This window comes from Anolis sagrei, chromosome 5 (assembly GCF_037176765.1).
Source record: "Anolis sagrei isolate rAnoSag1 chromosome 5, rAnoSag1.mat, whole genome shotgun sequence".
Lineage (NCBI taxonomy): Eukaryota > Metazoa > Chordata > Lepidosauria > Squamata > Dactyloidae > Anolis > Anolis sagrei.
The window spans coordinates 149,172,971-149,189,534 of NC_090025.1; the positions used below are offsets into that span (position 1 = coordinate 149,172,971).

General features: G+C 37.5%; 1 protein-coding gene across 10 annotated transcripts in view; it reads right to left on the reverse strand.

The window, feature by feature from the left end:
* Positions 1-16,564, reverse strand: part of PPFIA2 (PTPRF interacting protein alpha 2) — a 285,512-nt gene that overhangs the window by 75,880 nt on the left and 193,068 nt on the right. For all 10 annotated transcript variants that reach the window (XM_060777389.2, XM_060777385.2, XM_060777383.2 and 7 more), the window contains 2 exons: positions 13,728-13,802; positions 1,282-1,398 (listed from right to left, as the gene is read on the reverse strand). In XM_060777389.2, coding sequence (XP_060633372.1) covers positions 1,282-1,398; positions 13,728-13,802 — 192 coding nt within the window. The remainder of the gene's footprint in view (positions 1-1,281; positions 1,399-13,727; positions 13,803-16,564) is intronic.

Genomic DNA, 16,564 nt, shown 5'->3' on the forward strand with positions numbered 1-16,564 from the left:
TTCCTTGCATTTGACAATGTTGCATTTGAGTGGAAAAAACTCGTAAGTTCTATGGTCTTGCTTTAAGTGTTCAAGTTTCTGGGTTTTAATTCCTCTTCATGTCCTCATGGTTTTTGGGCTGGTTTATTCTCTGTTTTGTTCTCAAGTTCTAGATATAACTTTGATCCAGTGTATGGAGTTTGCCTTGTTTCACTGTATTGACTCAAGTGAAGTTCCAAGTTTTTGAATTCCTGTGGTTTGATTCCTGAAACTGATTGTCACCTATACTCAACAAATTTGGAATCTCTTGATTTGTCTTTTGGATTTTTGATTCTTTTCTTTTATATTTTTATTAATAAACTTTACAGCGTGGATTCTCTCATCCCTGTGTGATGTTTGGGTGAAAAGGCGTTCCACAGCTGGGGCACAACAGGCACATGCACAATTGAATCTTCTATTTATAGTACCCATCAGTCCTATTTAATGAGTTTTGAATGTGTTTTAGGTAGAAAAACTTATTTTGTTCTCCCGTACCAACTGCTCCAGTTATTGTGATCACTTATGTCGGAATTGATAATGTGTAATCTAAGTAAAAAAAGATGAAGAAATTGTCACCCATGCACTTACACATATGGGTTATTCAGTGCCTGTGCAGAGTTTGTCAGAAGCTTCTACAGCCAAGCTAAAGCATCTTGGCAGCAGTCCTTTCCACAACGCATGTACGTGTGCATACTCAGAAACAGATTAAAAACAAGTGAAAACAACCAATATGGTTGCTAGTGAGACAGATATACTTCATTATTAGAACCTCAAAATAAATGCAAGGGTGGCAAATCAATATTTATATAGGTTTGATTGATTCAATGGGTCAAACCTAGATGGAATTAGCAGTTGGATTTTGGCTTTAATTCTATATTTTATATTGATGACAAACCTCCTTGCAGAGTAATGTGATATTGGGTTTTAGCCTTTCTCAGATGTAGTGTTGCCATTTCAATAATAAGAGGCTAGTTCTGTAGCTTAATCTGGCTATGAATTTTATATATTTCTACAGGGAAGTATTTTAGCTTGATGCATAACTGAAGCTTCTTTACAACTACATTAGATGGAGAAAATAGAGTGGTCAAGGCTATCTGGCAACTACTTAAATATACTGGTGGTACTTGGATATGTGATGGGCTGTTTTAGTCAGGCTATGATTTTCTGAAAGGCAAAAATGAACTTGGAATTTTAATAAGAACAATGAGATTTGATGTGACCTTTTCAAATGATAACGACTCTCAAAGGGTGGCTGTGAGATACCTTTTCATGAATCTTTTGCCCATGCTCCATTCCTTTGATAAGTTCCGAATCAAGAGGGACTTCTCCTGTAGCCATTTTCCTCTGAATGTGTGCATTTTGTTCACGCAAAGCTAAAATCTAGAACAGAATAAAGACCAGAAGGTTAATGTCAAAACTAACCATAAGTGGGTAAGCATTTAATGCATTTAGCACAAATCCACTCAACTCAGCTGATCTTAAATTGAGTATTTTAAATGAAAAAAACATATTTACTAGCCTTATAAATGTATTACAACAGATGTCAATGAAGCTCAACATCATGTGACTGGAAAATACAAATTCATACATGCATGTACGCAACAAGAGAGAGGGAGCGAACAGGCAAAATTCACTTTAGCACCACAATTACCATTCATAAATCCAGCATTGGATAGAGGTAGGAAAATAAAATTTACATACACTGAAGTAATTTGGTCTCATTGACCCCTGAATTAGCAAAAGGACACATGAATTTATGTTATTTTTATCCTACCTTTCTCTCAAGATGAATCACAATATAGATTAAAATAAAGTATGGCTATAAATGTATTAATAAAACATGTTTAAACATTTAAATAAGCAATTCTATTATCTGTTAAAACATGGATTCAAAACAGTTTGAATTACATTGAAAACACAGTAAAAGATAAAGGTACCACCCATTTTATTAAAAAATATTTCTGCTAAAACCAGAACAGCTGAAGGCCTCTCTAAACAAAAAGGTCTTTTCTACTGGTAGGATTAAGGGAAAATTCTTCCCTGACAATCTTAGAACTAAGTCAGGCTCATATTCTTCCACATATAATGGATGCCTTGTTGGCTGAGAAATGGAGAATTCAGGGTATCAAACTTGACTGTTTTGGGACTGTCAAATCAGTACAGGTCAAGGATGGGAGCCAGGTTCAACCTTGCCTTTGTTGGGTTTTCAACCAAGTCTGTGCCTGTGTACCACTGCTGACCTGAGACATGACACATTATGTGAGCTTCTTCCATTCTTGATCAATATTCCAACCAGGTAGGGACATTTCTCATTAATTCTCTGCCATCCCACTTTTCTAGCTGCTATACATTCATGGATAAGCTGACCTCATATATGTCAAGGGAGTCAAAATTATGACATTTGATATGACCCTTGGATAAATCAAAGATCATCCTGCTAAAAAGGGAAAGCTCCAATGCAGCCTCAGGGGAGGTACCTGCTCCTGCCAACCACTGCCATTTCCCTACCCAGTTATTTAAAAAGGCCAGAGGCAGCACCATGGAAGAGACAAAAGAGGAGGTTGGTGTTTCTTTTAGGTTCTCCAGGAATGGACTAAGCCTTGCCTTATTCCATTTTACTCAAAGAAAATAATGGTTCCTTTAAAAAAAAAGATATTGTACTCAAACTGACCTATAGATAAGATGGACCAGTTTTTTGGGCTGCCTTATACATTGGTATATAGGGTAAGTAACTCAGAGAGAGGAAAGGATGAGTCAGAATCGTGTGGTCTGCTCTTCCTCATTAATAACTTTTGCCACCTTGACCAAAATCTCATTCTGCTTGGCTATATTTTATCTTTGAAATTTTGGTGGCTAGGATTATTTATCTAAGTTAGGCAAATGTTGTGACATCATTTCTTGATCCAATGGGTGCATGAGAATAAAGCTGAGTGGGCACATGAAAATACTGAATACTTTGATATCACAGCACATTCAGCAATTTTAGAAATGGTGTGTGTATGGGTGAGAGATGATAGCTATACAGGCCTTGTAATGTAGATTGGTAAGTTTCAATAGAAGTAATCTCTTTTATTACATTTGTCTCTTCTGCATAAGAAAATATTAATATTACAAATGATAAAGGAAAAATTACAAGGAGTCCAAATTTAGCTTTGTAGGACAGCTGCTTTCCTGCTTATTACAAAGTCTTCTGAAGGAACAACAAGCCATAAAGATCTGGGAAGTAATAAAACATACTCTTATTCATGTTTTAACTTTAAGCTAGCAATATATATATATTTGCTATCAATACATACACATATATAAACACATACACACAGAGAGACAACTATTACATACATACTGAAGAGACATAGGCTGGAATAATTGAAATCTATGATATTTGCTTAACAATATTTACTAATAATAACTTCTGTGACATTTGCTAATGATAACTGGTTAACAAGTTTACTTAGCAATTGCAAATGTGTATCAACCTCCACTGCTTTGATTTGTAAACAACATTGTGTGTATATTGATAATTGCCGAATCGTTTAACAGTAATGCTGTTTGATATTGATCACTGCTCTACTCTGTACCTCACTAGGAAGTTAGTTGCTACCTCACTTGTAAGTTAGTTAGCCAGCATGAGACTTCAAAGGCACAGATTTAATTATTTGTTTCCTAAGACTTCAAAGTTTTAACACAGTGATGAGGTAGTGGGGAGAAAACTGGTTGACACAGCAAGGCCATAAATCTTCTGATATACTGATGGGAAAAAAAGAGGAGACTAATTAGCTAACACTGACACAATGGGTCTGAATATGCATGCTCACAGCAATAAAATAATGATATAATGGCAAATGGTTCTGGGGGCCTATGTACAAAAGGGAAAAGTTTCTGAGGAAATGAAAGTTAAAAATTGGCTATAAACATAGAAGCTGGATTGAGGTGTGGTGTGGTGTGGTGCTCCCCTTTTGTGTAAGTTCACCGTGTATTTTATCTGATCAATAAACTCACTATAATGGGGATCTCCTGTCTCTAGTGACTATTTGGGACTTGGAAACATGAAATTTATTATCGGCTGGCTATCTGGAAGATGTGAAACAGGGTCTGGGTAACCAAATTATTTTTCAAAGATTAAATTGATCTCTCCCAAAGTGTGCTTTGTTTTAAAAAATGTTCAGTATTTACATTTACATATTTAACTTCATGAAGCAGAAACAAAATGAATAAATGTTCAGACTTCTAAAAGTATACATGCAAATATTTATAGTTTTACATAGGGTATATCCAGTGCTACTGCACTGAGTAAAACAGTTGCAAGATTATTTTCTCCTCACTGGATTTCCTTAATGATCTTTCCATTTAAATTATAATCAAGTATTTCATTATGTCTGTCTAATTATCTTGATTGGAATTTGCTTCCAATTAAATAAATTGCCTAGTGTATATTAAAATGATTTTATTTAATTAACATTATAGCAAAAACCGAAAGAAATCAAGACTCTGTTTTAGAGTTTGTTAATGTTCACACCATTTTAAAAGCCTCTTGCACTCAATGTATAAAACACCTGCCTTTTTCCAGTCTTAGAGTTAGTTGCATCCATTTTTTACTTGGGATAATAGTTTCATTTTTGTCAGTGGCCTTATTCTACCTCCATCCACAAATGTTCTCCATCTTTAGCTAGCAAGCTCTTTTTTCTGTTGGACTGCAAAAACTTCAAGATTTTCTATACAGATGTTCAACAGCCCATTAGTAACTTAGTGGGAAACTATATTTTTAACTGCAATTAACAATTCTCAGAATCAGACTTTTTTTACCCTGTTTAGCATGGATTTTCTCTAAACAGATGCTCATGTTAAATAAAATGTCTTATGTCAGCCTTCCATCCTGCATTAAAAAAGCCTTTAATATTGAAGTAATTGAGAAAACAGTGTGATCTATCCACATATGGTCGTCTCAAGAATATTCAAAAAGTAACCTGTGAGGATGCTGAGACAGGGCAGGTACTTTTGCTTTTGTTTTGAAAACACTGGTGTAATAAATCCCTTACCTTGGCAAGCTAGCTTAGGCCTAAAGAGAGTGGGCCTGGCCAAGCTACGGCATCCATTTTAGAGAAGGGAGACAGGGAGACGCCATCTTAGGTTAGGTTTGCCTTAAGGGGGCATGTTCTAGTCTTGGAGGGAAAGTTAGACCACTAGGATTGGTTAGAATGATGGGGGCAGAGCCTAAGTGATCTGAAGGAAAAAGTGACTTTTAAACTGAGGCTTGAGTTCCCAGATTGCCAGTTGAGAGTTGGAGCTTAGAAAGGGTGTTAGTGAGAACAGTTTGGGGTTTTGGAGAAGAACTTTGGGTCAGTCTTTTGTTTAGTATTCAGGATAGCTATAGAGAAATATAGCTAGAATACTGTGGGGAGCAGCACCCCGTTAGTGGTCTGTTCTTTTCCTTAAGGAAGGCTAGTTCAGGTTTTGGCTAGATTCCTAAGGGGGACTTTTGTCGGAGTTACTTTCAACGATTCATTTCCTGAAGTAATTTTCTATGTGGCAACTTTAAGACTTGTATCCTGGAAGTTTTTAAGATCTCTTCTCAAACGTAACCACAAGTTTTGTATGCCAGATTTTTACTGAAACTATCAAGCATTTGTACCTGAAATATCCAAGTCGCTTCAATAAAAGTTCTTGTTATTTTTACCAACTTATACCAGCCTCAGTGTGAATACCTTTGTGGTAAAAGTGTTATTCAGGCCAGCTTTTTACCAGCCTCATAGAAACCTATAGTGACATAGAGTGTGTCACTGAGCAACCTCTCAATAGTACCTCAGCCTGTTCTTTAGTAATATGGTGGCAGCGGAAACCTTTTAAAGAATCATTTTTAAGCCTCTCAGTTCCAGTGGTTCCCAGTTCCTAACTTCTAAATATACAGTTGGTTTCAACAACCATTACTCCCTCTATATGTTGATGAGCTAATCTGTAAGAGTGGTGTCATTGTTATAATTTGGTAGGCTGTTGTGTGATCTTTATAATTTGGTGGTACAGCAGTATGGATCGTTATAATTGGCTTCTGTAAAAGTAAAATAAAATTACTTGCTTTGTGCTCATCAACCACTAAACAAACAACACACAATGGTAGGAAAGCCAAGATATCCTATAGTGATATAATCAGGAATGCTACCAAAGCCTATACCAAGTTCTTAGTCCTAACTCAAAGATGCTCAGTGAATAAATGGAACGTATAGAAGTTTAGAATTACAAAGTTCTCATTGATTCAGTTTATTTACTCTCACTGAGATGTAGGCATTGGAGGCCTTCATTCTTCTCTTGTTTCATTCCAATTGCTGTGATCATCAAGTAATAGTAGATGACTGAGAAGTTTTTTGGCTATGAAATGTCCCAGATGAAGTCAATTTGGCCTCCAGCCCTGGGTGAAGGTGTTATCTTTTCCTCTCCTATCAACCTCATAGCTCTATTCATGCATCCCTTTATTTCCATGAAAGGAGAAGATGTCCCTTCCAAGGGAAGTTAAGGGTTGAAATACTATGCAGAAGCTTGTTTCATGCTGTCTACTAGTCCCTGGAGCAGAATAAAATTTGCCATAACAAAATCTTTCACCTTGGGGGACGGAGCTTACCTCGGATTTTTATGCTCCAGCACTTGAAATGTGATGCCCTATTCTGTACACCAATAATGTGTGATGTCCAGTATTGCAAGTTAAATATGATATCTTGCATTATCTTTTCAATCCATATATTTATTGATTGATTTCGGGTATTTCTATGTTAATATATAATTCAATTAACATAGAGTACTTAGCTGCCTTGTTCCAACTCCCCCCCCCCCCCCCGCCCCGCCCCAATAAAATAAAGATGAAACTTTTCTTGAGCTCATGAAAAGTCAGGAAAATAAACTTGTGGTTCTAAGTTGGGCTCCAGTCCTTACGGGAATAAACCAAATAGTCTTAAACACTTCTTTTGATTACCTCATTGTATCTATTTACAATGTATTCAAATAAAAATGCACCAATATAATAAAAGAAATATTTAATTTTATTAATTCTTTATTTCTTGTTCTGTAATAATACTATTTCAAAAAAAGTAGGAAATAAAACAGTAACAGCAACACATTCTAGAAACCCCTGGAACCCTAGATAATTAAAACAGATTATCTTTATCTCCTAAAAATACTGGAATTTGTAAGTATTGTTATGGCTACCTATTATGTAGCCTGAGGCTACCAAGCATATCAACAAAAATGAAGGCACAGGAGTGGGGTGAACTCCCGCTGTCAGCCCCAGCTTCTGCCAACTTAGTTAAAAAAACATGCAAATGTGAGTAGATCAATAAGTACCGCTCCTTTGGGAAAGTAATTGTGCTCCATGCAGTCATGTTGGCCACATGACATTGGAGGCGTCTACGCACCACACCAGCTCTTTGGCTTAGAAATGGGGATGAGCACCAATCCTCAGAGTCGGATATGACTGGACTTATGTCAGGGAAAACCTTTACCTTTACCTATCTAGTGCCCAAGATTCAAAATAGAGATCTGTATGCATTTATTATCTTGCTGGGTTCTAGTTTGAAGTCATATTAAAGTCTGAAATAACAAGAGTTTCCAGCACTCAGTGGGAAAACACATAATCAAGGTATATTGCTTAAAAATACGATGCCCAAAACATATCAAATTTAAAGGTTACACAGTTGGAACTTGTTGCCTCTTTAAAGACAACTTTAAATGTCTAATCTTGATATTTAAATATATGTGCAGGAAACTTTGTTTAAAGATATCTGCATTTTTATTTGAAGATATATGCAGAGAATTCTATGTGAAAGTATTCCATATCCGTTTGGAATAAGAAAGGTATCCATGAGAATTGTCAAAGGATATTGTCTATAGTGGGGCTCTTTCTTGATCAAGCATTCATAATGTTTCCCCTGGCCTTTGCTTTGTGCCTAGGGTTAATGTGCAATGGCTCGAGGCCATGGCGTCTTGTGGACAAAATTAGTATAGACACACTTGAAAGAAATAAAGATACTTATCACAGCAATCAGTTTTTTTGTATGTGTTTCTCCATTTAAAAACTACTTCTCCTGTACTTGGAAATGAAGTGCGATAGCAGTGTGCTTTTTCATACCATCGCTGCATTTGAGTTTCACTTGCATAGGTGCTTTCTTGAAATACAGTTGAACCATTTACATCATCCTGTTTGTGCCTCTTCCTTCTCCAGGACTGGGGCTTTCTAAAAAAACTGAGATGCTATAATAGTGCAATTCACAACTATGTAATAATGCTGTTATGGAATGATCACAAACTCGCTGCTTAGACTTGGGATCAGGAATACATACAGTTTGATTTCTACCGATTTTCCCCTACTTTTTTCTCTCTGCAAACCAATATTTGCCCAGTTCTGCACTTGTTTATCATCCTCTGGTTGCATATTTGATTTTTGTTTACTCTATAAACCATGTTTGAACCTTGTGGTATCTCTTGGCATCAGTACTAAATAGTATTACATTGCAATTGTGCCATTTCACTGTCCTGCATATTAAAAAGGTAACTGAAAATAATTGTATGTGGGAGGGGACACATACAACAGTTATCTTGGGAACCCCAGTATCTACTCAGTCCAATGAACAGAAGAAATCTGGAGTTTCTTTTCTGGGAGTCTCTGGGGAATCCCCAATGAAACTACATCTATATGGCACCAATTTCACAATGAAGCAGAAATTATTTACAGCCAAAGTGGTTGCTAAAATACAAGAAGATAGGAGGGTCCTTAATGGATTATTTCAAATGGAAAAGAATAAATTTCCAAGAGGAGGGCAGCATGGTACAGCACTGGGAGACCCGTAACTTTATATGATAAACGCCAGGCAAAGGCAGACCTAACACTATGCAATTGCAGTATAATGTTATCATGTGATAAGTTTGTGAGATGGGGTGAGCTCCCATCTGTCAGCTCCAGCTTCCCATTCTGGGACATGAGAGAAGCCTCCCACAGGATGGTAACACACCCAGATGTCCCCTGGGGCAATGTCTCTGCAGATAGCCAATTCTCTCACACCAGACGCAACTTGCAATTTCTCAAGTGGCTTTTGACATAATAAAAAAGTGATAAGTTGCAAAGCAGTTATCTGCAAATGTTAGTGTCATGGGTACTAACTCACTGGTAGATCTTATTTATTTATTCATGATGCTAAATGTGTTTGCAATTCAAGGGGGGCATTTCAATTGCAAACATAAAGGAATCAATAGCAAGACCCCAATAAACAAGTCAGGAAATTCAGTTTTGTAGCAATGAAAATACCTGGATACGAATAGCCAGAAATACAGTGGGTGGTAGTACTCATAGAATGCTCTCTGAAAATTAAAATTGAGCAAGGAGGTATTGGAGAATGGCAGGAAGCACCCCTTCAGGTAAACTACCTCTGACCTAAATTCAAATGCAAGTGATAGACTGTAAGCGGACAACTTTTCTGAGAAATAATGAATATCTGGCATCACAGAAGACTGTGAAACCAGCCCAGTGGATTATATTTCTTTACAAATCACTGCCTCTCCCATATTTTAAGAATTTACAATCAAGCTTGATCTCCCATCTCTTGTTCATTTACAACTACAGTGTAAATTAATGCACTGTTAATGTGAACCTGAAATCAGATATGTGCTGTTTCAATGTGATAGGATGTACTGTTAAAACAAGCAACCTTTCTAAAGAGTATATTGATCCAAACATGTAGTTGAGATGAAATGCCATTGTTAAAAAAAATTCTCTAATGCCGAAATACTCTTATATTTCCCTTTCATGTCTCCAGGTCTCTTCACTTTCAACCTAGTATGCCTTTAATGACATAAATGCAGTATTTGAGTTATGAAAAGTCATCAAAATGTTTTCAACTATAGTCAGACACTACACTGCAGTTATGATGGCTTATACTGCCTTTATCACAACTGCAAGATTTACTTTAAGAGAACAAAAGATGGAAGAAGAAAGGGCTTTTCAGATTTTCAAAAAATTGTTACTTTCAGCAACTGCAAAACCTTGCCACACTCACTTTGGGTACAAGGGGTATATAAAACACCCACTTTTCCCCAAATGGGTTTCTCCATCTCCCATTAAGGTCTTTAAAAACAAAATACTGGTAGTCCATTTCAGGCACAGTACCGTGAAAGGCCTTTCCTAGCAGAACAGTGAAATAAAGTCCTATTTTAAACAAGACAATGTACACAAAGAGACAATTCCATCAAAGAGGAATAGCGTGTTCCTTTTAGAAAGTATAGCAGCTTTGAAATATTGTTTCATACAAAACAAAACAAAATCTTTGAATTTTCCTACTGCTTTTGCTGTGAAGGGAGAGTTCTGTAAAAAATATTTTCTGAACACTTTGTTTCTTGTGCAAGAAAATTGAATTGAGCATAAAATCATACACTTACGCAATAAACAATATGCAGATCAAAGTATTATTTGTATAAGCATGTACTAATATTTCATGGTTATTGGAATACTACTGAAAATTCTTCAAAGTTCTTGAAGTTATCCCTTCATGAGAACAGGAACTTTCAAATGTGGTTTGAAATTCCCCTGATATCCAGAAATCCAGGAAACACTGCCTATGTTCAGTAGCTTCCATCAACTAAGGGAATCATACTGGAAAGCAAGGAATTCCTTTACAGCTTCTGATGAGTAAGTCAAATAAGGTAGAAATGGCAATAAGTGGCTATTTGGAAAATAAGTACCCATTAGTTCACTATACAATCAACTTAAATGGCCAATTTGTAATTTTCTTGGGAAAGATGGATTAATTTTCAGACATACAAAGGACAGCCAGTTTAATCAGAGAGTTCTGGGCTGATTTCAAAATCCCAATCACTCAACTAGAAGGTATTACTATTTTCTGTATCTAGTGTAATTTTCCTAGTCAGGATTTTAAAACTCACTGGGGAAATTTGTGGCTTCTGGAAGACATTTCAATATTTACTCCTCTTTCCAAAGATGCAAATTTTGGGTTCATTGCTATTATAGTTGCACTTTTTTTGTAAAAAAAAGTACAATATGTAATGATCAGAGTGATCCAGGAAGAAGAAATGAAAATCCCATATGAAGAATTATGCTGAGGCAGTTATGGGGGGATCAAGACTGCATGAGGATAAAACCCATTACTACACAAAAAGACAGATCATTTAGCTTTGCAAAAATAGACTTCAAACACTGGATTGTCAGCAGGATGCTATTTTGACATTCATTTCAAACCACTGGTACACTGCAAGGTAGAGGAATATAAAAATAGTAAACCAGGTAAGCCACATGTTTATGACTTCCCTCCACTCCTGTATCTTTAGTCTCTGTTGTGCCTTTATAGCTGGATTTTACCCTTTGCTAAGAAAATCTGCAGTTCCACTGGAACAATGGAAGCAATGTTTTGAGACTGGGATTATCAAAGATAAAGAGAAGCTCCCAGAAAAAGGTTGCACTATTTTATTTCTCCCCACAGGAGTACTCTAAGCAATCATTGTAGTTTTCTGTCCCTCTGCCCCCAACTGACATATAATAGTCTATAAATATTAAGTATGCCTACTTCTCCAGCTTTTTGCTTTGGGGGAAGAGTTTGTGTGTGTGTGTGTGGGGGGGGGGGGGGGGGGAGAATTGCCCCTTAGATATTTCTTGTTAGAAGTTAACTTTTGCAAATCTTGAAATTTCTGATTCTCAGCAGCCCCCTTATTGGCACTCAACAACTTAGAATCATAGAGTTAGCTAACTTAATTGGTTAACAGGTAGATATGATGTGCATATTCATCAGATATAAGGAAGAAAGGTGGCAAAATCTGACAAAGGAGAGATTTGGAAAAAAGGAGGGAAAACGCTGTAAAACAATATTCTAGCTCACATTCATGTATTTTCAAACAATTGTTCTCAATGACAGTAACTTACTTGCCCCATCCCTTCTACAATGAAAATGCTTGGAGCCATGATTTATGTGATTTTTTAAAAAGAATACCACATTTTTGTTATTTATTTGTTCAGTTGCTTCCGACTCTGTGTGACCTCATGGACCAACCTATGCCAGAGCTTCCTGTTGGCTGTCGCTACCTCCCAGTTCCTTCAAGGTTGAGTCAGTCACTTCAAGGATAACATTCATCCGTCTTGCCCTTGGTTGGCCCCTCTTTCCTTTTCCTTCTATTTTCCCCAGCATTGTTATCTTCTCCAAGCTTTCCTGTCTTCTCATTATGTGGACAAAGTACTTCATTTTTGCCTCTAATATCCTTCCCTCCAATGAGCAGTCAGGCTTTCTTTCCTGAAGTATGGGCTTGTTTGATCCTCTTGTGGTCCAAGGCACTCAGAATTTTCCTCCAGCACCACAGTTCAAAAGTGTCTATCTTCCTTTGCTCAGCTCTTGCATCCATAGGTTACTACGGGGAATACCACTGCTTTAACTATGCAGGCCTTCATTGCCAGTGTGATGTCTCTACTCTTAACAATTTTATTGAGATTGGTCATTACTCTCCTCTCATGAAGCAAATGTCTTCTGATTTCCTGGCTGCAGTCTGCATCTGCAGTAATCTTCTCACCTATGAATACAAAGTTTGTCATGGTCTCTATGTTTTCTCCCTCTATTTGCCAGTGACCAATCATTCTGGTTGCTATAACCTTGGTTTTTTGATATTTAACTGTAATCCACCTTTTGCACTTTCTTCTTTTACCTTAGTCATAAGGCTCTTCAGCTCCTCCTATCTTTCAGCCATCAAAATGGTATCAACTGCATATCTGAGACTGTCAATGTTTCTTCCAGCAATCTTAACGCCTTGGATTCATCAAGCCCTGCATGTCACATGACACCATATTTAACTGCATAATAATCACACCTTTTCCTCTTGAAGGGAGGGGGTGTGACTATTATATGGTGGCAACTATTATATGGTAAAAAGTCCCACAAAGTGGGGCTTTCTTCACCATGTAATAGTCCATTTGAGGGCACAGCTGAGCAGGCAGGTGAGACTTCACCTGCCCCTGTGACTTTCCCTATTGAGGGCAGAGCCATGTGGCCTGGGAGCCGGGTCAAGCCCCATAACAGCAAAATTCACTCCCCCACCCGCCTGCCCTCATTCTTTGGCACTGTAGGGCTTGACTTGGCTAGGAGCTGACTTAAGCCCCATAGTGCCAAAAGGGTAGTCACACCCTTAATTCATCTTTCTGGGTGCGTGAAGTAAGGCTGACACAATTATGTGGTGAAAGCAATTCACCAATGTTGCCTTCCCCAAAGTGTGTGTGTGTGCACAACAATTATATGATGGCAACTATTTTCCAATAAAATACAGTAGGTCGGAATTGCGTGACTCATGCAAAAAATCGGCAAAAATCGTTTAACTTAATTCTTTAAAATGTCATCTCAACAGCAGTTGTGGTGGTGTGTGAAAACTCAAAGTATGAGTGAAGATGATACTACGGTGAAAGAAAGCATAAAAACAGGAACTATTTAAATTCATGGTCTTGAAATGTAACATTAGTTTCAAAATTCAGTTTTTTCAGTTTCTCTGTCATTGAAGGCAATCCCTTCAATCACTACTCCCTCCCCTCCCTACCCCCCAAATCAAAGGCTACTAGTATTTCTACAAAATTAAGCATGGATTATTACACATAAATGTAGCAAATGTCACTATATATATTAAACAAGCTTTAATCCATAAAATGGTCTTATCTTTAAAAAATCTGCAGGATAAAAAGTTCACTATGTTACCTCTTGATTTGTAGCTGTGAGTTCCTCTTCAAGTGCCGAGACTCTTTCTAAAGAAACCCTCAGTCTTTCCCTCACCTAGAAGAAGAAACATAAACATAAATTGTGCAGCAGTATATTTATAAAAATGGTATAGAACTACAGAGTATTATAGACATGTTTACTATAGACATGTTGCTTCGACTTAGTCTTCCATGATCATGCTTCTAGTGTCAATGCTGCTAAAAAATACTTGCAGCTATATAAATGATAAGAGAGAAAAGGGGCTGGGCATGTACTTTGCAAAAATGAGCTTTTCTGGGTGCATGTACAATGTCAAATCAATGCAGTTTAACATCACTTTAACTGCTCAATGCTATGGAATCATTGAAGTAGTACTTTTACAAGTCCTTTAGCCTATTCGGCAAAAGAGTGCTGGTGCCTCACCAAACTACACCGTCCACGATTCCATAGCATGGCACCATGGCAATATATTGTATAGGCACCCTTTGTGAGAAGCTTTATTAACTTTGCTGTGTGGACCCATTTTGCGGTTCCTCCATCAAGCAGGAGGACTTTTTAAAATTCAGACTCTATTTTACAACTGAAAACTGTTAATAAAGGGGTTAAAAGTACTGTATTATAGCACAGTACAGTATATCCCCAGTGATGCAATGGGCCAACAGGACTGCTGATAGACAGTTCAGCAGTTTGAATCCGGGGAGAGTGGGTTGAGCTCCCTCTATCAGCTCCAGCTTCCCATGCGGGGACGTGAGAGAAATCTCCTACAAGGATGGTAAAAGCATCAAACATCCGTCCATCCCATGGGCAACATCCTTGCAAACAGTCAATTCTCTCACACCAGAAGAGTCCTCTAGTTTCTCACGTCACTCCTGACATGAAAAAAAATTGTTTTAAAAGTTTATTGTTTATTTTTTTAAAATCTTTTAAAATATTTGATCCTAATATTGACCCTGTTTGCTTTAAATTGTTATATTTTGCATATATAAGCCTTGAGTCCCAGTACTAGAATCATAGAATCATAGAATCAAAGAGTTGGAAGAGACCTCATGGGCCATCCAGTCCAACCCCCTGCCAAGAAGCAGGAATATTGTATTCAAATCACCCCTGACAGATGGCCATCCAGCCTCTGTTTAAAAGCTTCCAAAGAAGGAGCCTCCACCACACTCCGGGGCAGAGAGTTCCACTGCTGAACGGCTCTCACAGTCAGGAAGTTCTTCCTCATGTTCAGATGGAATCTCCTCTCTTGTAGTTTGAAGCCGTTGTTCCGCATCCTAGTCTCCAGGGAAGCAGAAAACAAGCTTGCTCCCTCCTCCCTGTGGCTTCCTCTCACGTATTTATACATGGCTATCATATCCCCTCTCAGCCTTCTCTTCTTCAGGCTAAACATGCCCAGCTCCTTAAGCCGCTCCTCATAGGGCTTGTTCTCCAGACCCTTTATCATTTTAGTCGCTCTCCTCTGGACACATTCCAGCTTGTCAATATCTCTCTTGAATTGTGGTGCCCAGAATTGGACACAATATTCCAGATGTGGTCTAACCAAAACAGAATAGAGGGGTAGCATTACTTCCTTAGATCTAGACACTATGCTCCTATTGATGCAGGCCAAAATCCCATTGGCTTTTTTTGCCGCCACATCACATTGTTGGCTCATGTTTAACTTGTTGTCCACGAGGACTCCAAGATCTTTTTCACACGTACTGCTCTCAAGCCAGGCACCCCCCCCCCCATTCTGTATCTTTGCATTTCGTTTTTCCTGCCAAAGTGGAGTGTCTTGCTAGGAGAAAGGCAACATATAAATAAAAGTAATAATCATAATACTTTCTATTAATGCAGTATTATGTAAGATCTGTTATCTGAATCCACAAAAGCAAGCTAAAACTTTCAGGTACCATTTAGAAATTGGAAGGTGTAACTTCAAATAGCATTTATCTCAATAGCACATGACTCATCTCTTGCTGAATGCAGTCCAAATTCTAAGTTTCTTTTCAAATCAAATTGAAGTCAGTGGTTTTCACATCAAATAGAACAAACATTTCAAAATGTTATCTCATAATGATTCAGGAATAATAGGTGCCACCACACTTTTCTCAAAACAGCCCAGGAGTCTATTCAATAAAGCTGTTGCTAATCCCTTGGTGAGATTTTCTTTAAAAAGCAATATAATTTCTCTCAGAATTTAGAATCCTTGCTCTTTGAACAGTGTCAAGAATCTCCTAGTTAATATGCTCAGGTTTCCTCCACATTAACTTTGAGCAATTGACTTCTATTGCAACCTGTCAGACCTCAGCATTTGTGGGTTTGACTTTTATGGATTTGATTAAAATTTTCTTGCTGCGAATTTCTAGGTTCTCTAGGGTATTTTGCATTCTTTCAAGTTTTGTTCACTTTTGTGAGGATCCTACAACCCCATCCTCAGCAAATGTGGAGGGCTGATATTATTCTGGAAGTTTAATCCAGAAAACGTAAGACACACATGGAAGTGTGTGGTACATATGGAAATAGAGGTTTTTGTCCTATCTAGCAGTATAATGGTTATGGACATGGGACTCCATATGCCAATAGTCTCTAGTGATCGCAAATGCTGATTATTTTATGGTATCCTGATACATCCCTCTGTTTCTTTTTTAAAAATCTGTTTGTGGATAATATATTATTTTGCTACTTTCTGGACAGCCCCAGAAGTTCCTTTGCATGATACCTGGAAAAAACACATTTTTTCCTCCAAGGAACTAGTTTTAACCATGTTTATCTCTACTACTCAAATCAGAGCCATCCTAAAATATGTTTTATTGAGGCAACAAGTGTAAGGGGGACAAAGACATTTGATGTATATACTT